Raw genomic sequence first — 26,106 nt, 5'->3', positions numbered from 1 at the left:
GAGTGAGCTGGTCGTGTGGAGAGGTAAGTCTGCAGAGACTCTAGTACTGTACCAACTGGGCAGTAACTAGGTCTAGACGGTGTTCGTGACACCCTGAAGCAGACCGATTCCACTTAAGGTTTCCTCGTAGAGGGAGCTCTGGATTGGAGCAGGGTCTCAACAACCTCGGTTGAGAGACCAGAGTCAATGAGTTGCGCCCCCCCAGGGGCCATACCCATAACTTTCCACCTCTCCATGTGGGGGTAGCAGGTCGTGCCCCCAGCGTGAGAGGGGAGGTCCAAGAACCATACTCGGACCAGCCAGTACGCAGGTGATACCGGCGTGCTCTTTCCAGAACTCCTGGCGCAAAGCGATCGGGAAAATGCGCACAGACGAAGCCTCGGCCACATCTGTGCTATGGCGTCCAGTCCGAGCGGACCTGGAGGCACTAAGGAGAGCCAGAGGGAACATTGCGATGTCTCTCGTGTCGCAAGAGGTCAAAAAGAACTCACCTTGCTTCATCACTCCAGATGAAGCATGATTTCCCGACCGTGGAGAAAACGTATGACCAAGGGGGCTCTACCCACTAGCAGACCTTTAGGGTGGAGTGGGTTAGCCCCACGGATGGTGAAACTGCAGGGACTCCAGTACTGTACCGAACGGGCAGTGAACTGGGTCGACCTGGTGTTGGTACACCATGCAGTAGACCACTTCCTCTTAGGTCATAGGGTTTCCTCATAGGGGGAGCTCTAGAGTGAGGGATGGTCTCAGCAACCTTGGTTGAGAGACTGGCCTCTATGAGATGTGCCCCCTCAGGGGTCACACTTATTCCAGAACTCCCGGGAGCAGAGCGATCGGGGAAGGGCGTACAGACGAGGCCACGGCCACGTCCGTACCATAGCATCCAGTCCCGCAGGAGCAGGAGGCACTAGAGAGTACCAGAGGGGACATTGCGATGTCTTTCGAGTCGCGAAAGGTCCACCTGAGCCTGGTCAGAACACTCTCCAGATCTGCTTCACCCCCTCTGGGTGAAGCATCCATTCCCCGGGCCTCGGCCCCTGCCTCGACAGGACGTCTGCTCCCACATTCGGATGTCCAGAAATGTGGACTGCTCTCAGGGAGAGGAGTTTTCCTTAAGACCACAGGAGGATCCAGTACGCCAGCTTGAATAAGGGGCGTGAACGGACATCTCCTGGACGGTTTATGTAATAAACTACCGCGGTGCTGTCTGTACGGACCAGCACGTGACGGTTTCTAGGTCTGGATTAAAAACTCCTCAGGGCCTGGAACACAGCCAGCCTCTCTAGGTGATTTATGCCATGAGAGGTGGTGAATGCTTCACAGGCCTTGGGCTGAGCGGCCACTCGTGACCGCTCCCCATCCGGTAAGGGACGCAACTGTCGCTAGCGAGACGCGGCGACAGGGCGCTCCCAGAACCGGTCCTGAGAGAGAAACCAGGGTTTCTTCCACATGGCCAAGGCACGTAGGCAGCGCCGCGTGACCTTGATCTTGCGGAATGGGTTTCCCCTCGGGGAGACCCCCCTTGGTTCTGAGCCACCACTGCAGTGGTCTCATGTACAGCAGTCCAAAAGATATCACGTTGGAAGCGGCTGTCATAAGACCTAACAGTACTTGGAACTGTTTGACAGTGAGTGACTGGCCTAGCTTGACCGCATTTACTGCAGTAAGTATGGAATTGATACAGGCAGGTGACATTCGTGCCTGCATGGTAGTCGAATCCCACACCACGCCTAAGTAAGTGGTCCTCTGTAGTGGAGAGAGCACACTTTTCTTGGCGTTGAGTCTCAACCCCAACTCTTTCATGTGAGCGAGAACAACACCTCGATGCTGAACCGCTAACTGCTCCGAGCTGGCTAGCTAGGCCAAAAGGAAGTACTCTGTATTGGTAAGCTTCGCCCCTGAAAGCGAACCTGAGAAACTTCCTGTGTTGAAGAAGGATGGAGACGTGAAAATATGCGTCTTTTAGATCTATCGTGACAAACCAGTCCTCGGACCTGATTTGTGACACGACCTGCTTGACAGTAAGCATTCTGAACTTCAATTTTCTGACTGAGCGGTTTAGAAGCCTGGGATCTAAGATGGGCCGAAGCCCCCCATCCTTCTTCGGAACAATGAAGTACCGGCTGTAGAACCCGGATTCCCTGTCTTGAGGAGGGACCACCTCGATAGCCTCCTTCCTCAGAAGAGTTTCTACTTCCTGTTTCATTACCAGACCCTGCTCGGGGCTCACTAGAGTTGGAAATACCCCGCTGAAAGGTGGCGGCGTGGCGCCGAACTGAATAGCATAACCTTTCTCTACAGTACGCAGGACCCCATTTGAAACATTTGGCAGTAGTTTCCACGCTGCCAGAAAGTTTACTAAGGGTACCAGCCTCTCAAGACTGGTGTCTGGATTTCCCCGAGGAACTAACTCGGAGGCCTGTAACAGCGAACTGGCAGGACACTCCTGAGCTAGCTCCTCTGAGGACCCCTGCAGGGGTTGCGAACTCTCCAGGGCCGCTACGTTTCCGGGCGGAACAGCTAGAGGATGTTCGCGGGAGATTGCCGCGCCCTGTAACACTGGCAGGGTTAGCTGACAGATCTCCTGAGAGCCCGAGAAGGCTTGACAATGCAAGCCCCCTCGAGAGGGGCTGTTTAGCCAAGGACCTCTTAAACCAAAGCACGACCCTCGGATCAGGCTTGGTCTTTGAAGCCCCCGGTCAGGAGTGTTGCTAGTCCCGCCCTCTAGGTATCACCGGAGGGAAACGGGCTGCAATGCTCCTATTATGAGCCTCTTATGTGAGGAGTTGGTGCACGGCTGGGGTTCATTTTTCCCGTCAGGAACCCCGACACGTGTACATTGCTCATCAAGCCTGAAGTTTTATTTAGGCCTGGAGAGCAAAGACGGAGCTTTCAAGGATGATGCCAGACTGGGCGACAGATAGCTGGCTAGCGTCTGTTCAACCAGCGGCATCATCTTTCTTACTAGTTTTCCCTTTGATCTAGACATTTCTTTGTGCAGATCGGGGAAGGGCAGAAAGCTCCGTTTAGGAAGTGCTGATTTAGTCCGCATAAAGCATAGCTTTTGCTTTTCTGCGGCTCATATTCTTATTTAGCTAATGCATTAATCAGCACAACCACCAGCTCATCATACTGAGGTGATCAGGGGGGGGGCGGTTAAATACTTTTGACAACGCTCTTCACATCAACCTCCTCGGAGGAAGACATGGGAAGCGTTGAAAACCTTCCCTGGAGGGAAGTAACCGCATTGCGGGCTTCCTTATCCAGAAAAAAGGTTTACCGATCCACCAGATAGGAGAGGAGATAGGGTATTTTTAAACACCCGTCTCCCGTCCCTCTAATAGATCGAGCCGCGATCCCAACGAGTGCAGCTACCGCTCCGCCTCGGCGGAAGCGGGGCCAGACCCGCGAGAAACGCTGGCGAAGGCTCCCTCCTCGAAGAGAGCCTTCCGTGGAGCACCCGCAGTGGAGATTTTACGCTCACACTGTGGACAGTCAGCCTTTTCGAGGGCTGTGCGTGCTCTACACTCAAGCAGACTACACATAGACTGTGTGTATCCCCACCAGCAATGAAGCATTGGCAGGGAGGAACACACTATCTATGTGGCTGCTTGTACCGCCTTAGTTTCTTAACTTTCTTTCCCCCATGGTTGACATATTGCTCAAAATAAAGGTGTGCAAACTGGCACAAAAAACAGCAATATGTTTAAAGACAGACAGACACAGAGCGCTCTCGCTGAATGACAAAAGCTGCCGCGGGTTTCAAACGCACGTGCTTTATACTTCCCGGTCGATGACGTCACCGCGCCTGTGACGTCACTCCCGTCATTTCATTGGTTGTTAGACACAGTTCAGAGTGCGGCCCGCCAATGGCGTTCCCCATAGCGTTCTAGACGCGGCTCGAGTTCCCGGAAGGGAACATGCATTTTGTATGACCCCTCTTATTTTGGTAAAATAATTAACATTTTGCAGATTCTAAAAGGTGTAAACTTTTGGCTTCAACTATGTCAGGTTTCAAGTCACACAAATACATGAATGTTAACATCGACCAGTAGATCTACTCATAGAATTTAGGGTATTTGAGACAACATGCACTCTCTTGTTTACAAAACGGAAAGAAGGGAGAGCAGAATGAGAGGAAAGGAGAGATGTTTTTCTCTGTATGTACTAGGAGAGATCAGCTGCTAAGGTTCTTTGCTCTTTGCCTTTTTTGGTCATACTAAAAATATCTCCAACTAGAATCCAGGAAATAGCTTTTGGCACTATTTATTTTACATCTGATCGCTGTCATGAAACAATGTGATGGCAAAGCCAACAAACACAAGCCTAAAGCTGCAGCGGTGGCAATAAAGCTATTCTAAACTGAAATAATGTCAAACTTTGGAGGAGTTTTTCTGTCAGTTGTAAGACATTCCAATCTCATCCCTCTCTGAGAGGCCATTCTCTCATTCCTCTCTCACTTTCTCTATAGCCGTGGAAATGAAAACATCCTCTTTCCAACACAAAACTATTTTTGCTTTTGGCTCAAATTGGGCTTGCAGTGAGCTTTCACCTGAATCCCTAAAATTTGGACAAAACAGAGCTCAAGCTGAACTTAAACATAGATAACAATGGAGTTGATCAGATATCACTAACTTGCTTTCATTAAAAAATCAATTGTAGCACAACAAATATAGTAAAAATCTTCAGATATTCAACTCACTGTGAAATTTTGGATGCTAAGGCAATGTGATGTCATGAGCATTTTCATGTATTTTACGTAAAATGTGGTTTTAGCAAATATACAAATATATTTGGACACTTTTGCACATTAAAGTCACACTTATAATGTCTAAATTACATAAAATTAGACACACATATCAATACATAAATCATTTGGCTGAATATTTAATACTTTTTTAAGTTATCTAATGACTTGCTCTCACATTCTTGTGCTTTGTACAGAAAGGGAAGCAATACTAAGTGGCTAACAGTACTTATTCATGTAAACATTCAACAAATATACAAACAACAAATCACCATTGTTAACTGAATACACAGAATTACTTATTTGGTGTAAACAGTTTGACATGACAATAAGGCTACAGGAATTAGAAGTACAGCCCTTTCAATTGGTTGTATTCTGCTTCTGGGTGTGCAGCCAAGAAAACTATCAAAATACTTTCCAAAAAATTCCAGTGGATAAAAATAAAAAAAAAAATTGTACACTTTAGATGTGACCTAAAGCCTTAAAACTGTACAGCTTATTAAACAGACAGCACATCCATTCTTTATTGCCTTGCCACATCAGATTAAAAACGCAGTCTACTCAACTTGGTGCAGTAATTGTGCAAAAGATGTTCCACAATGTTAGCCTAATGAACAAATAAACTGAAGTCATTGCAGATGGTAGCAGGTAATCTCATGTACTTTATTTTTAATGCTGCATTACTATCCACGCAAGCATTACTATCTTTAATCTGTTTTAGCATTCAAGCTGGTTCTTACTGCACTCCCCCAACAAATGGTAAAATTGCTAATAGACCGAAGTTGGCTTGGGAACATAACATGTTCACAAATCAATGTACCTAAAAACACTAACAGTTAACATACAGATCCAACTAAATCCAGTAAGCTTTGTGGTTAGGTGTTTAAGACATAAATGTAAATCACAGGTTTATTAGACAAATACAGAGGCGGTGAGTAAAAGCAAACTGAAACGACACACACACATAGGGCAACAGCATCCCACTTCCATGTTTCATAATGTTTAGTCTACATTGTCTGGGGCTACAGGATCAAACGTATCTGCCTGACAACTTTAAGGTACTTAGAGAAACAGATAATCTCTGCCCTCCACTGCTTCAACAAATCACCCAATATAACACCACTCCACACTGTCAACCACTGCTGAAAATAACCAGACAGACAAAAAGAAAGAAACGCATAGTGTATTCACTGAAACATCTGCATGGTGATGTACAGTGAGACAGAATAGAAATGAGAACTTTTAGTTAAAAGCTCTGTATACAATCTGACATACTGTAGTAATACACTTGAACAAGGGAGAGAGTTTCTTCTAATAGCTGTGTAGCAACAAGATAAACAGGTAAAGAATGTACAAAAATACATTCTACTTCTTCAGAGTGACTGAATTTGATGCATGCAAAAGGATTTGAACATGCAGGTTCCATATACTGTGGTACACAGTAAAGTCCCCAGTGTTAAATCAACACTGCTCAGAGTACATATGGTCCCACTCCAGATAGTGTTAAAGTAACACTGAAGCAGAGTTAAAGTTAACAAGGTAATTAGGTGATTAACAAAGTGATGATTGATCATTATTGAAGACACCTGATGTTAATAAGCAGAATCACCAAAGGAGAAAACCAACATTTTTAAGCAACCATTCTAGTGGTCAGTGTTTGCATTAGTTGGGCTCTTGACCCTTAAATCTTCAATATTAGGTCTTGTTCGGTTTTAATTGTTATAGCAGCCAGACAAGCCAAGAGCAAAAGTCATCAGGTGCCATTGACTGTGTTTAACATAATCATCATATATTGACTTGAATATTTGACATAGGATTTCCTTACAGACTACAAGAAATTGTGAACAAAAGAGCAATCAGTTTTGGCATAATCAGACAGATGATGAAAAAAAGAGTTTATTTTAATGTAGACACACAGACATGAAGAATCAGCGTGAGAATCACAAAGACGGTGACCATCAAAAAGCGTGTTGTAACCAATCAGAACTCATCCATGACTCCCATCATGCATTGCGGCATGAATAAATGTTGAGAGTTCAGAGTTGATCTGTTTATCTGAATATGCCGTTTGTCACCATTGTTGAGATTCATGGCCTGGTTCTTGATGTCTATGTGTGCTGATACAAACTAATTTTTTTTTTTTAAACAGATTGTAAAAAAATATTTTCTAAAAAAAAAAAAAAAATAGGAAGTGCTGGAACTTCTGTGGATTGTAAAGGCTATTTCAGTAAGCAAAAAAAAAAAAAAAAAACTAAGATCAGACACTATGTTATTCACATCAAATAACGAATATGTTAAAACATAATCATCACCTGATGACATGAGCTTATGTCAAACCCAGCAGCCAAACAAAATCTAGTGTTAAAGATTTAAGGGTCAAGAGCCCAACTAATGCAAACATTGACCGCTATAATGGTTGCTTAAAAATTTTGTTTTTCTCCTTTGGTGATTCTGCTTATTAACATCAGGTGTCTTCAATAATGATCAATCATCACTTTGTTAATCACCTAATTACCTCATTAACTTTAACTCTGCTTCGGTGTTACTTCAACACTATCTGGAGTGGGACCATATGTACTCTGAGCAGTGTTGATTTAACACTGGGGACTTTACTGTGTAGAACATAGAAAGTGGGATGAGTTGGGTTTCAAATGACCATGAGTTTTGGTGGAACAGCAACATTGATGGTTGCCTTAACAAGCACAGCTAATAACACAGAGAATTGAAATAAGCCATTAAAGGATTAGTTCCCTTTCAGAACAAAAAATTACAGATAATGCACTCTCCCCTTTGTTATCCAAAATGTCTATGTCTTTTTCTCTTCAAGAAATTATTATTTTTTTTGATGAAAACATTTCAGGATTTCTCTTCATATAATGGATATGTATGGTGCCCCCAAGTTTGAACTTCCAAAATGCAGTTTAAATGCAGCTTCAAAGGGCTCTAAACGATCCCAGCTGAGGAAGAAGTGTCTTATCTAGTGAAACAATCGGTTATTTTTTAAACAAATTGACCATTTATATACTTTTTAACCTCAAATGCTTGTCTTGTCTTGTCTTGTCTCGCTGTGATGCGCATGTGTTGGGAGTTTCTCGACATACCCTAACTGTATTGACCCGGATCACACAGATATTGCAGAGACGAGACAAGACGAGCATGTGTGATTAAAAAGTATATAAATTGTCAATTTGTTTTGAAAAAAAAAAAAAAAAAAAGATTGTTTCACTAGATAAGACCCTTCTTACTCAGCTGGGATCTGCCTAGCTGAATTCAGTAGTTGTTGTTTCCAAACAGGTTATGAAAGCACTTTAGAGAGTTCTTTAGGACACCAGTTGGGTTCAGTATCTACCAGTGATTCAGAGGTGCTTTGGAGGTTACATTTTTCCATCATCTAAGACACCACTGCTTATTTTTATAGCTTCATGATTTTTAATCACAGATTTTCCAGGACTGCAAACAACTCAATGACCGAATGTAACCTCTATGGTGGAGGACCTGCCGATGCCTCGGATGCTACAAAATGGTCATGGTCAGCCTCTATTGTCAGCCTCAGCCACTGATTGCTTGTTTATTCTCAGCACAAGATACCAAGATAACTCAGCACAGTTTTTTTTTTTTTTTTGAATATAGTTTCTAAATGCACTTCTGAAAAAGCATCAAACATGAGTCATTATCGCCTAAAGACTGACCCTGTCACATTTAAGTTCATACTGAAGCTGAGAAATTAGGGGTCATCATGTGTGTTCCTGTTGTAGCTGTGTACCATCTACACAGACAGCTACATGTTGCAGAATATTAATCCAAATGATTAAGTAACTGATATCAAACACTAGACAGTAGGTGAATTACCACTCACTCAAAAGTCCCAGTAAAATAAACACTCACAAATGATTAGGACTTTCACTGTAGTGCATGTTACAACATGAACCCTTATAAAACATTTATTTTTCTGGTCCTCGAATCTGATTGGCTGAGAGGCTGATAATAAATAATACTGTTTTTGTGTCACAGAATGTAGTTTTAAAAGTTTGTTTTAGACGAGAATGTACTTGTTTGTTGACTCCAAATATGCAGTTTGTTAATTAAGATTAATTTGAATGTCTATTTGAAAAATTGCTTCGATGTTTTCGGAGGGCATCAGCGGTCTTTCGGTGCTCATAAACCTGACAAGAGCAGCCTTAACTCGGTCAGATATTCTGGATTTTGCCACTGGCTCTGATAGTGGTTAAACATAAGATATAATTTTTATTATATCTCATGAGATATAGTTTTGGGTATATCTAACAGGCAGTCTTTGGTCTCATGAATCTATTATTTGTTCCAGAGCAAACTGTTTTGGCTGAGGGCAAAATCTTATCACATTATATTTTATGTAAATTTAATTATATATAAGAGTGCTGCCTTTGTACTTTTGACTGAATTGCCTAGCAACTTTTATGATGGCTGTTGTTGTTTATTACATATTATTATTCAATTAATAATGTGTTTATGATGGTGAGTGAGTTCGCAGTAAAGACTTCTATAATGAAAGAGACTCAAACAGGGTTGTAATGAAGGAAGTTGTTTTTACTGTCAACAACACCTTGTAAGACACAGCCAACATATGCACTGAGCAGTGCTGCAATCGGAAATCACTTTTAACAGAGGAAAGGATAGTACGACAAAGATATCGCTCACCTCAACGGACATTCAATCTAATGTTTTATTGTGAATATGAAGAATGAATGCTGTATCAGATGCAGGTATTCACACTCGCTCAGTTTATCTCTCTCTCATAATACTCTACATAATACAACAATTTAACGAAGGAATTTCAAGTTCCTTTGTTACCAGTTCTTAAGTGATGTTTTCTAATTAGTAAAATAGGCTTGGGCTCAGCTTGTAAACTATCAACTTAAGATTTGAAGGAAGTAGCCAAATCACAGCCGTGCCGATATACAGCCATATTGCACTGCTCAGCCTAACTTTTTTTTCAAGAATAAACAATCATTAATATCCCTGAGACATATGGGACATTTCACTTAAGGGATAAGTGCACACATCATCTGTTTCACCAGTTTCATTTTCAGCCATTTCTGAAGTTCAAAACGTACAGAGCAAAACATAACAGTCTACTAAGAGAAAAGGTGAAAATTAGACTTACTAGTATACAAAACCTTCACAAAACATTCCGAAGAATGATAGGCATGTTAAAAACAATGTTAGAAAACTCATACAACACTCCTCGTGGAGTGAGAGTAAGAGTCTTGACTGAGCCCATACAAGGAAATCCAAGTGGGTTTTGCCAAGCAGTCATGCAGCAAGAGTCATGATGTCTTACTCTCTTTCTCTCCACTTTCAGTAACATTGTTATATTCTGTTCTTATATCTTTAAAACTAACCTTTGTTCACCCCTCATTTTTGTCTGTCTACTTCTTGCTCATTCAGTTTGTTTAACATATGAAATCAGTCTAAAGTCAGCTTTCCAGTAGTCTTGTCAAACATCTCGTCTGATGAAGAGTGTGAGAAGTCAACAACTGGTTTAAAAGTAAGCAATGACCTCCTCTAGGGTTTGTTTTAAACTATGCTATTCTGTGCTATACTATACTATATTGTACTACAACTTCTGGACTATGCAAAACTATTGACCATTAACTAACTTTTAACATTAACTTTAAGGGGCAGACGTGGTAAGGGGCAACCGTGGACTAATGGTTAGAGAGTCGGACTTGTAACCCAAAGGTTGCAGGTTCGAGTCTCAGGTCCGGCAGGGATTATAGGTGGGGGGAGTGAATGTATACCATGACTGAGGTGAGTCCCTTGAGCAAGGCACCGTACCCCCAACTGCTCCCCGGGCGCCACAGCAATGGCTGCCCACTGCTCCGGGTGTGTGTTCACGGTGTGTGTGTTCACTACTGTGTGTGTGCACTTGGATGGGTTAAATGCAGAGCACAAATTCCTAGTATGGGTCACCATACTTGGCCTCACTTCACCTCTTTTCCTTTCCTTTCCTTTCCTTTCCTTTCCTAAACACCATAGGCAACAACAGAAAATACTGCAAGGACTTTAGTAAGTCTTTAATAAGGTCTTTATTAATAATAGTCCAGCCTAAAATGTTATTTTGTTCACTACAGTTTTCATCTTTACTTATCTGCAGATAATTACAAACTAGGTAAGAAGCAGACGGATATCTTTGTTTGTTTGTGTTTTAATCAGATTTTTATCATATTTTTACAAAAAAAGTAGCAACCTGCTGAACATAATCTCAAACAACTGAAAAACTTAAAAAATATTTTCTTTATCTTGTGGACTGAAGAAAGTAATTAAAAAGTAATCATCTCAGTGATTTAGCCCTAGTGATGTTGTCTATAAAAGCTTCAAGCAACATAACTCTGTGTGTGTGTGTGTGTGTGTGTGTGTGTGTGTGTGTGTGTGTGTGCGCGTTCTGCAGTGGGAAAGGTTCACTTCTCCCACGCCACTCCATATTGGGATATAAAAAAAGGAAGTACATATTTTGGAAACTCACTCTCTGTGGTTGGGGTAGAGGGCTTCCTGCTTCGCTTATCAGCTGGTGTGGAGACAGTGGGATCTGAACACAGAGAGACAGAATACAGAAAGAACACAAAAAATTAGAATCAAATTCATGTGACCATTATGAAATCAGCATATTATTCATCCACTTCATCTTTTACAAATAGAAAAAAGTTCCTAAACTATCTGGGCTAGTTACATCAAATATTTCTTTTGAGAGGTCATTACCATTTTATGATTGCCACATTCTGCAGAGACAAAACAAGTGCCAAAAAGCATACTTCCATTAAAAATAATCATTTTTCAAGGTCAAGGTGTCCTTCTTTTGTCACTGTTAAGCAGGACAGATATGTCTAGAGACAGCTGTAAGGACATGTCTTTTAAAATGAGCTAAACAGAGATTGTTAGATGGCTGTATGGACACGAACTGTAAAGCAGAACACTGAGATCTAGTGATGGTTGCAGGGACATGGCCTGTTAAGCAGAACAGCGATATCCAAACACAACTGTAGGGACATGCCCTGTAAAGCAGGACTGTGAAATCTTGACATGAAATCTCTTGTATAAACAGATGTAAAGGCATGTCCTGGAAATCAGAATTGAGAGAAAGAGATAACTGTAGGGATGGAGTGTTCTAGAGAAGACCACATAGATTTGACATAGGGATCAGGTGATGGTTGTCATGAATGGACATGCATTGCAACCTGTATAACATGTTGTTAAGAAGGATGACTGTAAAGTCAAGTTTTGTAATGGCAGACAGAAAGATTTATAAACAGCTGTGAGGACATGTCCTGGAAAGCAGAACAGAGAGGTATAAGGAGCTGTAGTTGGTACAAAGAGATCTAGAGACGATTGCTGGGACATGTCCTGCAAAGCAGTACAGAAAAAAGAGATAACTATCAAAATATTTGATCCTGGACAAATGGACTAGTTGTAGGGAGATGTCCTGTAAATCAAGACTGGCTATTGGGACATGGGACATAAATAGATCCAAAGACAGCTAAACACATCCTCTAAAGTGAAACAAAGATATTTAAAACAGTTGTAAAGTCCTAAAAAAAAAGAGCTGAGAGAAAGAGATGACTGTAGGGACATGTCCAGGACAAAAATCTAGAGATCGTCATGAAAACATGGGATGTAATGCTATGTTATGTGGGACAAAGAGACAGCTGTAAAGACATATTCTGCAAAGTGAAAAAGGGAGATCTTGGGATATGCAAGGGACACAACGCAGGCTGTTCTGGTCAGTAATTACCGGAAGATGCAGAGCTCAGACAGAGACTCTAGGGAAATGGTCAAGCACACTGCCCAGCCCAAAACAGACTGAAATGAAGCCATAATATTGTCAAAGAACGGCAAATTTAAACTGTTTGTGTAAAAAAAAAAAAGATTAAACATTGAAAAAAACTATATTTTTGACACTTTTGCAACATAGGGTTACAGTACACCTCATCCCTTGAGAGCCTATTGAGTTTCAAAGAGTGGATACAGGAAAATCATGCTGTAAACTCATTTATTGTACTGGTGTGTAATGAGATACACTCACCGTCCACTAGGACCATACAGGAACACTCTGTCTTGCCCTCGTTGGTCTCTGCCCTGCACACATATTGTCCTTCATCCTCAGGTAGAGCTTTATCAATGGTCAGAGAGCACTTACCACCTGCTCACACACATACACACACACATTTAATATTTATTATTAGAAAGTTAAAGAAGTCCTTTCTTTTAAGGTAAAGTTAACCTATTTTCAAAGTTTCTGTTGCATGATGTCAAAGACGCCTATGGGGCAAATGATACTGTCGGTAGTTCCCAAAGCAGAATATTTCTGCATGTTCAATCAGATATTTGCCAAAGTACACAGGGCAACTTGTCTGGGTCACAACTTTGACATACTTGAGTCAGATGAAGTCTTTATGAATCATACATTCCCTAATGACAGGGGTCCAAACCACAGAGATGTGGCTCTCAGTCTACACCTACAAACTACTTTTCACTTTAGATTTCTCAAACATCATGTTGCATCAAGAAACGCCTTGAATAAACCCTCATCCAATTACACTCCTGCCATTTTACCACGGCTGCCATTAGAGTGTCATGTGACCGCTGTTTAAAGACAATTATGTAACAGTTCTGGTTCTCATGTCTGATAAGTGGCATTCTGAGAGTGTTTGTCTGTGTTTGTGGCGCTTCAGCCAACTGTTCTGTTTTTTAGCAGCAAAGTTGGTCCAGGGTTGACTTCATTTGGACCTATTTTCATTAGTGGACCAAAAGTTTGAAATATCAGGTACTCAATATTAATTTCTTGCTTGGAGAACTGTTGTATAAAATCAACATCACACTGTACCTCTGGTCTGCTAATGGTTGACATATGTACAAAAGCATGTAAACTAATAGAGCCCTTGATTAAAAAAAAAAAAAAAAAACCTTCATCCATGACAGAAATAATCAAACTATTCCTTTTATGTAATATCAAATGTGAAGTGCAACACTGACCCTCATTAGCAATAATGATGAATTTGGATGGTTTGATGAGTTTTCCATCAAGCGTCCATGTCACTTTAGCAGGAGATTCAGATGAAAGTTGGCAGTGTAGATGCAAACGTTCCCCATCCAATACCGTCACATCACTCAGTTTCTGCGTAAAAACGGGCTCTTTCTTTCCAACCGATTTTGTTTTTTCTTTTATCCCTCCATCCACACAATTTACATCATTTTCCTTTCCTCTGGTGTCTTTATCACTTTGGGTTTCTCCATTCCTGTCCTGGGCTGGTTGTTTTTTCTTGTTGCCTAACACCGACCTGAAGTCAACAGCTTCAGTTTTGTTGGGTTGTGTTTTCACTATGGATCCAAGACCAGGTTTTGGCCCTTGGCTTCCTTTCTTTCCCAGCACTGCTCTGAAGTCCACCTGCTGTGGAGAGTTGACTTTGCGCTCCTCTTCTGTCTGGGTCTTGGGCTTGATCTGCCGTTGGAGATTCCCTCTGAAGTCCATCTGCTCGGCCGTGATCTCCTTCAGGTCTTCCTCGGAGACGCTCTTAGTGTTGACCTTGCGGCCGAGCACAGTTCTGAAGTCGATCTGTTCGGCTTCCTGCTGTCGGATCTGGTCTTCCCGATGCTCCTTTGTCTCTACGCACCGTTTGAGAAGCCCACGGCTGGCCGAGCCCTCCTCTTCTTCCTGATCCTGACTGTTGTGTTCCCAGAGTGGCTCAGAGCGCGATGCTGCAGCGCTGGGAGTCTCTGGCTGTCCTCCCCTGGCTGGCGCAGTCCTCTCCACCCCTCGGCTGCCACAGGAAGAATGGAGAAAAAAATACAGAGATGGTTAAAGCCCCAGCTAGCTCAGCCCACACTGGAGAGCAGCTTAATCGAGGGGGAGAGTTAGTTCAACACGACAGAGTTGCATCAGAGATGACTTCAGAGACCTTATAGGGAAATGAGACCAGAATGAGGCCCCTAGACTAACCCACACAACAGCACAGCTGAGTGAGGAAGCATAAACAGAGCGTTTGGTTATAAAGAGAGATTATGTAGATTTAGTGCAGGGGTTGAGGGGTAAGGCCTGTAAATATAGCTTTGGGGCAGAGGAGAGCAAGAATAGAAGGAGAATGTACCGCTTATGAGAGTCGTCACCAGATGACATGGGGTCTTCACTGACGTACAGAGCGGCCACTGAGCTGCACTCTCCTACTTTATTCCTAAGATCAGAACATGATTTTTGACTGCTAAATTCATGGAACTGAATTGAAAAAGTAAATTAAGAACTGAAAAACACAACATTTCCTGATTTGACAGCACTGTCTAAAAGCATAATTTCATTGCATGTGAACTAAGTTCTCAAAGTGAGTCAATATTACAAAAAACATTTATCTAACTATATAGTTAACTATTACACTCTTAAAATAAAGATTCTTTATTGGCATTGATGGCTCCATGAAGAACCTTGAACATCCATGGAACCTTTCAAACGCAGTAAAGGTTCTTTATAGTCGAAAAATGGTTCTTTTAAGAACTGTTCACTAAAAGGTTCTTTGGGGAACCAAAAATGGTTCTTCTATAGCATCACTGCAAAAACACCCTTTTGGAACCTTTATTTTTAAGAGTGTATGTCTACATACTAAACTATATACTAAACTATTACACCTAACATATAATAAATTATATCTTATGTCTTAGGTCATTTTCTTAAATCTTACTTGAGATGAATCTCATAGTTTCCAGCATGATGTGTCTTCACTTTCCTGATGAGCAATGAGACAACATCTTCCTTCTGTAGGATCTCAAAGTCTCCACCTCCAGATATTACCTGCCCATCCTTCATCCAGATGAATTCTGGAAAGGGGTCACCAGCGATCGCACAGGAGAGCAGAGCATGTTGACCCAGGGAGGCAGTAGAAGCCTTGGTTTTAGTGATGAACCAGGGCTGAACTCCATCTTGAGGCTCTGTGAGCAACAAACCAAAATAAATTTGGAGAATCACATCCATATTCAACTATTATATTGTAATATTTATTATGAGATCATATCACCTTAATATCACTTCTAAACAAATTGAAAATTAGAAGAAAAGACTAGTTGCAGATCATACCTGCTGTGATAATTTACCCAATTAAGTAATGTTTCTAATAAGGGACAGATTGATTTGTACCTTGTACAGTGAGTGAGGCTTCAGTCCGAGCAACTCCGGCTTCATTCCACACCTCACAGGTGTAAGTCCCTGTGTCCTCAGGAAACACTTCCTGTATGAAGAGAGTATACTGACAGCCCTTCCTCTCAAAATGGAAATCTTCAGACTCCTGGATCTCTTTTCCATTATGCAGCCAGACCACCTCAGGGGTAGGATTTCCTACATACAACACACATCATACTTGCAAATGATTAAGCAAATTAGGGTTAAAGACAATGAATGGAGGTCAGTGGGACAAAATAAAGAATAATCAACACCACTAACAGAGTGTGAAAGAAAGTTGTGTACTGTGTTTTACAAGCCACATTGCTGATAGGTAAAGCAATAGCTTGAGTCACATTAATAATGAGAGAGAGAGAAAAAAAAAACTTTTAGAAAGTTCCTACATTGCTGAGGTCACATGTTCATGCAAATACACAGTCAGGAGACCCCTCAACGTTACACAGGAAGTGCTCACAATTATATAATCAGCATACACAAGCACATAGACACTAGACGACACACAAATGTGGAGTTAAATGATCCCTCTTAAGGGAGTACAAAGGAAATTCCATTCATTACTACTAAACACTGCAAAAGATAATCTATTTAGAAATATGCAAAGCAGATTTAAAAATTTTTAGCAGAATTCAGATTTTACAATTAATTATTGTAGATTTTGCTGTAAACCTGCATTAGTATATGATATGAATCAGGGTAACAGTGGCAAAAATGACTTGCATTTCTCATACTGATTTTTTTTTTAACTGACTGAACAAACAAACAAATGGTTTGTTTTTTAGTGCAGTGACTAGTGTTTTTAATTGTGTAGGTAGCATATAAAGTTATAAAGTTGTGATTGAAAAAATCAAATCAGTTTTGAAAACATTGTACAAAAATTTAAAACACCCAGCAGACCGTGAAAAATATATATAATTTAATATAATTATATTTCATTTAATATAATGACATGTAATTTCGTGTACATTATACACAATATAAAATGCTTTTCATAAAAGTAAAAATGACTCTGAACATAAATTCCAGCAGGCAAATTATTGAAAAAGGTCATTTCTGACAATGAAATGCAAATTTCATGAAAATAAAATAAAATAATCATACCTGTCACTTCCACAGTCATGGTGACCTGACTGCCATCCATGACTCTGAGATCCTGCAGACCTTTGAGGAACACTGGGGCAGATGGTCTCCTTACATCAGTCACAGGAGGAGCAGCAGACCTCTTATCACTTGGCTTAGCTGGAGAGAAAAATACAGATTACATAAACCCTGCTAAAATTTAATTAAAAAAAACATACAACAGATTTTTTTTTAAATTGACATAGTGTAGAGAAACAGTCCAATACACACACATACACATGATATAGCACTGTGCTTTGTGTGATAACACCATAATTTTATCATTTGAAAGTACTGCTTTTTGATTCCATGTTCTAGGCATTTTAGAAGGATAATCATGTTCACATTGTCTAAATGACCACAGATCTAATTGTATTTTCCATCAGTTATTTATTTTATCTTCAGCAGTGCATTACATGTGCTGACAGTATCTTCTTCAGTACTCCACCAGAATCAGTCACATGATTATTCTACATGAGAAAAGTTGGGTGACATCCTGTGTCAATGTTAGAACTATTAGATAATGCATCAGAAAGTTAATGGATGTTGCAGGCCGTAAGAGCCTGTGGAGATGTCGTATCATAAGGTCAGTCGGGAATACAGCTGTTTTAGATGAAGCTACTGGTCCTCTGGTGTTTCCCTTAATCTGTTCCTCAACATCATTGTGAAGACACAAACTGGAACTACTCCTTCATCAAAACCATATAAGCTATATATGCCAATTTATCTCATACTGTATAATCACCAACCTTATTATTATTCTTTACAGTAATGTAAACGAATCTCAAAAGAAAATTCTAATTTTAAACATGTGAAATCACACTGCAAAAAGTGGAAACCTACAATTACGGCAAAGTGCTATTTCTACCTAGTTTAACTCTTAAACATTATTTTTATTGGTAGAAGTTAATGTATTTAAGTTGATTCAGTGATGTTGAATTATATTTTAGACTTGTCCTTATACACTGTTCTGTTTTGAAATACTCCTTTCTATATATATATATATATTAGGGTTGGGCAAGGTACAAAGTATCCGATCCGATATATTAACGATACATTTGTGACATATTGCGATGCAATACGATACGATTCACACCCATATCACGATACGATGCGATAATTCAGCACTAACTAATTAGATCAAGTTTATGTGATGATGTGAAAGAGGATGCGGTGCCATTGAATGAGTTTGATTATTTATTAACCAAGTAAAACCAAGACTTTTTGATTATGTATATATATGTATATGTGTGTGTGTGTGTGTGTGTGTGTGTGTGTGTGTGTGTGTGTGTGTGTGTGTTTAAATATATATATATATATATATATATATATATATATTAGACAAATTTAAAGCTCCTGAATTCTTTAATTCAGACATTCTAAACAACTACAGAGTACTTTTTCTAAAGTAAGTGAACCTGCCAAACAGAACAACAGGGAGACGCCAAAATACCACTCACTAAACCTGTCCATTTGAACTGGACTGACCGAATATCTGTTTGTATCCATTATAAAATGAACATACAAATGATAAATACAAAAAATACATACTATATCTGTTGATGCTGGTGCTCATATGTGCATAAACACAACTGGCCCTTACAAGATCCACCTCTATGGGTGAGCATCCATTATAAAACACTCACAAGAAATTCATTTTGACAACTATGCAAATATTTTGAAATTTCACACAAAAATACTATGGATCAGAGCTCCGAAAGCATGACTAGTTCATGAATCAACAGCGGACTTTATGCGTGCCTAGACTCCGATATGCAAGAGTGTCATTGTTACTATTAATCTGATCGTCTTTACTTTTACATTAGTGCGAGGGTTTGTTTCATGCAGTCAAGAGATGAAGTAGAGACCCGTTTTTCCGCGGGGGTACAGGTTACTTTTATGTGGGCTTTTGCTGGTGGGAGTGGGACAAAAAAACATACATTTCTGCAGGAGCGGGACTAAAAAATCCGTCCCTTGCAGGTCTCTGATGATGTTTGCGTGCCGCGGTTGAAAGTTTTGAGCCGCCGTTCAGTCTGTATTTAACAGTGCGATGAGGCTTGTTGCGCCGAGTCCAAAGCAATCAATCACAGAACACGAAAGAGGCCGTGCTTTGACCATTTTAGGATAAAATTTAAATTAATTTTAAGCCGTCTCGCGGGCCACCGGTTGAGAATCCCTGCTCTATGTGACTTTCTGGACGCCCGGTTTCTGTAGTGTTGTGATAGGCTTACGTCATTCACGCAGCAGTGAAGGGAGACGTGCTTGAGAAACAGTTCAGAGGGGAGAAAACAATCTAACAATATTTTCCACTTTCTAAATAATAAAAGTATTTTATGTCTACTAATAATTATAAAGAAATAAATCGGGATTTACCGATACAGATATGTTAGAAACGATGCATCGCGATACAAATGCCAATTTGTATCCGATGCGCACTTTTTAAACCGATGCATCGCATCGTTAACTTTTTAAACCAATGCACCGAGTGAATCGGGGAATCTTCCCATCCCTAATATATATATATATATACACACACTGTCTATTCATGGCTTCTAAATGCATGCTGAATAGTATTGCACATTTACATTAATGCATATTGTCTGAAACACATTAGTAAAAAAGTCTAAACTACATCAAACTTTTTTTAGGGAGAGAGGGTCATTTCTCTTCAAGTTGTCCTCTGAGACTCAGATCAGATACGGCTACTGCAGTGTGTGTGTGTGTGTATGTGTGTGTGTGTGTGTGTGTGTGTGTGTGTGTGGGTGTGGGTGTGTGTGTGTGTGTGTGTGTGGGAAAAGACTGGTATTTTACATTTTTAACCCACTTGAACATGGAACCTCCGCCATTAGACAGCCTCGCAGACTGCAAGAGAACAGATGTTTCTCTATTCCTGAGAACCTTAAAATAACTCTCAGAAAACACATCCATGATATTCACTGATCAATGAAACATATACTAAACTCCTCCTGCAATGTATGAGTGAAGATTTTTTTTATGACTCAAACACCTTACAAATACAAAGAAAGGTATTTAGGACATTCAAAAGAATGATATAACATTTAACATTCAAATGTAACTACCCTGCAATTACATTAGTGCAATTAGATAATTAGATACTGGAGGGGTTCCAAGATAACAGAATTACTTATATTTTGTTTTATAATAAGTTTGACTTGCCATTTCATTTTAGAGCTGAAACTTAACTTTCAAAAATTATTAAATTTAACTTGAGAATAAAAGTGGGATGGCACTTTTATGAACATTCTGCTTAGCCTGGGCTCTAATGTTATTATTGTGAAATGTTTAGATTAAAAAGTGTGTTTGTTTGAGATACCTTTACTTAAAATAAATCACCCTGGTTTGATATTGTTTATCTAATGCAATGACATTCAGACAGTGTTAGGTGTGACTTCAGCATCCAACAATTTTTAATTCTGAACATACTGGAAAATAATAATTATAGAAGAAGGGGGCGTGTGTCTTACCTTTAACCAGCACATGAGCTGTACACACAGCCCTGCCATGATCATTCACTGCGACACATGAATACAAGCCTGCATCGTCCAAAACAGCTGCTTTAACTGTCAGCTGAGCTCTATTATTCTCAAACACAGTGTGAGAATATGGAACAGGCTGATCTAAAAAGACAGAAACAGAACAAAAAGAAAAATTTTAAAGAAAAATGTTGGAGGACTTTAATATAAATCAAGAGACAACTGGTTTTTCTCTTTCTGTAAACAAAACTTTGTTCTTGCGAGACTACCATATTCTCACCGAAGCGTACCTACATCCTAAGCTGGAACGCCACTCTTTTGCGAAAAAAATTATTTGATCCCCTGCTTTTTTTTTTTTTGTACATTTTCCCACTGACAAAGAAATTATCAGTCTATAATTTTAATGGTAGGTTTATTTGAACAGTGAGAGACAGAATAACAACCAAAACAACCAGAAAAATGCATTTCAAAAAGGTTTTGAAAAAAAAAATTATTTGCATTTTAATGAGTGAAATAAGTATTTGACCCCTTTGCAAAACATGACTTAGTACTTGGTGGCAAAACCCTTGTTGGCAATCACAGAGGTTAGACGTTTCTTGTAGTTGGCCACCAGGTTTGCACACATCTCAGGAGGGATTTTGTCCCACTCCTCTTTGCAGATCCTCTCTAAGTCATTAAGGTTTTGAGGCTGATGTTTGGCAACTCGAACCTTCAGCTCCCTCCACAGACTTTCTATGGGATTAAGGTCTGGAGACTGGCTAGGCCACTGCAGGACTTTAATGTGCTTCTTCTTGAACCACTCCTTTGTTGTCTTGGCCGTGTGTTTTGGGTCATTGTCATGCTGGAATACCCATCCACGACCCATTTTCAATGCCCTGGCTGAAGGAAGGAGGTTCTCACCCAAGATTTGACGGTACATGGCCCCGTCCATCGTCCCTTTAATGCTTGTCCCTTTAATGCTTTAAAGTTGTCCTTTCCACTTAGCAGAAAAAAAAACCCAAAGCATAATGTTTCTACCTCCATGTTTGACGGTGGGGATGGTGTTCTTGGGGTTATAGGCAGCATTGAGTTGAGTTGATGCCTACACTTCCACCCAGTTCTCCTATGATTTATTCAGATGTTCATTGGCAAACTTCAGACGGGCATGTACATGTGCTTTCTTGAGCAGGGGGACCTTGCGGGTGCTGCAGGATTTCAGTCCTTCAAAGGCGTAGTGTGTTACCAATTGTTTTCTTGGTGACTATGGTTCCAACTGCCTTGAGATCGTTGACAAGATCCTTCCATGTAGTTCTGGGTTGATTTCTCACTGTTCTCATGATCATTGAAACTCCAGGAGGTGAGATCTTGCATGAACCCTCAGACCGAGGGAGATTGACAGTTATTTTGAGTTTCCTCCATTTGCGAATAATTGCACCAACTGTTGTCACCTTCTCACCAAGCTGCTTGGCGATGGTCTTGTAGCCCATTCCAGCCTTGTGTAGGTCTACAATCTTGTTGCTGACATCCTTGGGCAGGTCTTTGGTCTTGGTCATGGTGAAGAGTTCGGAAAATGATTGATTGATTGCTTCTGTGGACACACTGTAAAAAAATTTCACCCGTTTCAACTTAGGAATGTAAGTTTTGTGGCTGCCTTAAGATTTTAAGTTATTTCAGCTTAAAAGCACAAGTCATTTCAACTCATGACTTTAAATTGCTTTATTTCAGTTCATTTGATTTTACAATATTTTCTGTTTCAACTTATTAAATTGTTGAAATAAGTTTTAGCATGCAAGCAACCATTGAATCAATGTAAAAAAAATAGTTGATTTGTAAATCTTTTGCATCCGCTATTAGTTGAAAAATCATCAAACCACCATTGTTGTGATCAGTATTTGCTTTAGTTGCTTTAGAGCCCAACTAAAACAATCACTGATCACAATAATGGTGGCTTGTTGGAATTTCAACATTTTTTCAGCATTAGCGGGTGATATTAATTAATGTGTCAATAACATTGACAAATCAACTATTTTTGACATTGATTCAATGGTTGCTTGTAACTTATTTCAACATAATTGATTTAAAGTTGTGAGTTGAAATGACTTGTGCTTTTAAGCTGAAATAACTTAAAATCTTAAGGCAGCTACAAAACTTACGTTGCTAAGATGAAACGGGTGATTTTTTTTTTTTTTTTTTTTTGCAGTGTAGTATAAATTGCTTAAATTATATTTATGAGTTAAAATAATTTTAAAGTTGTCATGGCTTTTTCATCATATCATTTTTTTACAGTGCAGGTGTGTTTTATACAGGTAACAAACTGAGATTAGGAGCACTCCTTTTAAGATCGATAGGGGATTGATGTTGTTATTCTGTCTCTCACTGTTAAAATAAACCTACCATTAAAATTATAGACTGGTCATTTCTTTGTCAGTGGGCAAACGTACAAAATCAGCAGGGGATCAAATCATTTTTTCCCTCACTGTAGATATTTTGGAAGAATATTTTTATTACACAAACACATCGATTCACTTCAGAAGGACTTAACCCCCTGGAGCCGTGTGGAGTACTTTTTATGATAAATGGATGCATATTACTTTGATTCAAAATCTTGACCACCATTCACTGCCATTATGAAGCTTGGAAGAGCCACGACATTTTTTAATATAACTCTAATTGAATTTGTCTGAAAGAAAGAGCTATTATACACCTAGGATGGCTTGAGGGTGAGTAAATCATGAGGTAATTTTTGGGTAAACAATCCCTTTAATCCATTTTACAAAAGTTGAGTTAGACAGGGTGAAGATCATGCAGATAAAATTGCAGACAATACACTAACAAAGTTATCTTGGAGTGATCATAACGAGAGTATAGGGCACTGCAGTGATTTCAATGATTTTTTTTAGGCTGACCTGGACCTAGCATGGTTTTTCCATTGTTTTGGATTGTTGCAGAAAAATTATTATTGCTCCGTAACCAATAAAAGTTTAAAGTAAAACACTGAACGTTTCAAAATAGTTATCAAGAGCATAATAAACACAATGAGGACTAGTGAGTAGATGAGTTTTTCTGTTCACTGTGATGACATTTAATGTCCCAGACAACCTTTGCATTCCCATTTAGACATTTATTAGCAACTGCCTTTGAAAAAACTTTGAAAAAAGCTTTGGGGGAAAAAAAAAAAAAAACTTTGTAAGGAGGTATTACCAGTGTATTTTATGTCATAGAATAAAACATGAAAATATCTTGAGTTTATGTTAACCACATACCTTGTTTCAGGCATTAACCAATACACAGTTGAGTCTACATTTTGATTTCCAGTGATAGTGCCCTCTGGTGGCACTGAAAGGATTACTATGTGAATGTATCTGTCGCATGGGAAATGGACAGAATAACATACAACCATACTACTTTCTCTCTTTGCAGTATAGTTCTCATTGTGAATTGTTTTTGCTTGTAAATAGCTTTGCTGCTAAACGTCACTGTCGGGATTCAAAGAGCATTCCTCTCAAAATTATGAGGAAAAGCTGCTTCTTTGAAAGTCGGAAAGACTTTCCTTTCTTTCTGTAAAACCCCCTCTTTTTTCCAGGGACTGTAAAATCAGCCCGCACAGATGCTCTCTCTCTCTCTCTCTCTCTCTCTCTCTCTCTCTCTCTCTCTCTCTCTTAGATGTCTGATTTACCAAGTCCATCTGTGCGTAATATTTCAGGGTGAGTGATGCATGTTTTGCCTTTATATGGTTGTAAAGTCTCATATTTGCTCAAAAGCCCCTGCTGCGGCTCGCAGTTTCTCAGGGAAACCCAGAGTCAAACTCAAGAGACTTTCATCTAGTCTGTAATGAAGACACCATAGTGTACCACAATCCTACAGTCTGTCTGTTGCAGGACAGCACATACAATCTACCGGCTATATGAAATTAACACTGTTAAACCATATGGCAAATAAGTGAAGTGGGCAGAAGCTGGCTTTTTTGTAAATAAGCAACGGTCTATAGTAGAGTCGTGATAGTCAAACTAAAGTCATTGAGAAAAAGGTTCCAAAAGGAACTTTAATTTTTAAATGTACAGACATGAATGATATTGCCTGTCCAGTAAAGGTGAGCTATTATTTTTAGACAATAAGATAGTAATAAAGGGCAAAACAGCCAAAAAGTCCAATAGACAGGGAATGAGGGACCGCAGTCACATCTAGAGACCAATACAACACAGACTTGGGAATGGGCTCTTTTCACCAGTGAACAACATTCCAACAACTGCACAGCAACATGCTAAAAGCACTCTGAACTCCTTAGCAAATGTCTAGCAATGACCTATACATTACATGAACTATACTACTATGACCTTATTTAGGTATTATTTTGTGTTTATTTTGTTATATGGATATCTGAACATACAAAACATCAAAAGAAAGAACAGGGTATCTGCTTGTAAACAAAAAACATTTTATTTTAGCTTCATGCATTCTTTTATAAACACTTGAATGTGGGTGTCATAAACATAACATTTTGAATTATTTTGAAATATTCATGATAATCAAAACTGAGATTAAGTTGATCAACACCCCAAAGCTTTACAGTCATTATCTTTTCACAGGTTGTCATTTTATTCCGTAACGTTACACAGTTTTACATATCTGTGGTTTTGATGCTGTTTTATGTCTGATGATTGTGTTAGATTACATGTGGAAACATCTGTTGGTTCGGTTTCTTCTTCACTTGTGTTTTGGAAATTCTGTGCAGAAGATGTGTAATAGCGGCCTATATTTAGACTTTTTTCGAAGTATAAGTCAAGTATACTTAAATGTAATTTTAAGTATATTTCTGCGAAGTATATAAAACACATTTCTGGGAACTTCCTAAATAGTATACTAAAAGTATACTTTCCTATTTTTAGTTTAAAAGAAGTTCAATTGGTTTCACAGACAAGGCTTAAGGCTATTCCCAGACTAAAATGCGTGTTTGAGCTGTCTAAACTGAAAATATATTGCTCTGACATATCTTAAAATATATTAAAATATATTATTACCATTGTTCTGTCCCATGATGCACACCTGTAACGTGTTCTTCTTTTCTTCTAGGCATTTTTATAAAAGCTGCTTAAATATCTTAATATAACTAAGACCTAGTCCTGGCTTAAACTAAGCACTGTCTGTGAAACAGGGCCATTGTGTTTGAGATATAAGAGTGAGATTGCAATTCCAACATCCCTGCAACCTCATATATGGATGGGATATTTAGGTTTGTTTTAAACTGATGGTAGATGCTGGGATAATAATGCAACATTTTAGATTAATGTTGTATTGTTTTGAATGTGTTAGCATTGTTCAGACTCTTTAAGAACCCAAAAATAAAAATAAGAACCATAAAAATGTCAATACAATTTCAGTTGAACAAAAATACTGCAGCACTATTGTTACATGTAATTCTTGCTATGAAACTCAGCTATAAGACTAAGATGTGGTTGCATTCACAATTTCACATGAACAACAATTATAGGCAAAAAATAAATATAGGCAAAATCTATTTTAGCTGGACAGGGAACAGAGTGACACACACACACACACACGCACACGCACACGCA

The 26,106-nt window shown here is 39.5% G+C and overlaps 1 protein-coding gene across 1 annotated transcript in view; it reads right to left on the bottom strand.

The window, feature by feature from the left end:
• Window positions 1-26,106, bottom strand: part of mylka (myosin, light chain kinase a) — a 126,986-nt gene that overhangs the window by 31,193 nt on the left and 69,687 nt on the right. Inside the window, exons 11-18 of the mRNA XM_073845747.1 lie at window positions 20,546-20,698; window positions 17,043-17,180; window positions 15,903-16,100; window positions 15,451-15,697; window positions 14,869-14,952; window positions 13,757-14,541; window positions 12,807-12,923; window positions 11,253-11,315 (exon numbers count right to left, since the gene is read on the bottom strand). Of these exons, the coding sequence (XP_073701848.1) occupies window positions 11,253-11,315; window positions 12,807-12,923; window positions 13,757-14,541; window positions 14,869-14,952; window positions 15,451-15,697; window positions 15,903-16,100; window positions 17,043-17,180; window positions 20,546-20,698 (1,785 nt within the window). The remainder of the gene's footprint in view (window positions 1-11,252; window positions 11,316-12,806; window positions 12,924-13,756; window positions 14,542-14,868; window positions 14,953-15,450; window positions 15,698-15,902; window positions 16,101-17,042; window positions 17,181-20,545; window positions 20,699-26,106) is intronic.

This window comes from Garra rufa, chromosome 8, assembly GCF_049309525.1.
Source record: "Garra rufa chromosome 8, GarRuf1.0, whole genome shotgun sequence".
NCBI classification, from domain to species: domain Eukaryota; kingdom Metazoa; phylum Chordata; class Actinopteri; order Cypriniformes; family Cyprinidae; genus Garra; species Garra rufa.
This window is presented reverse-complemented; position numbering and strand designations above follow the sequence as displayed.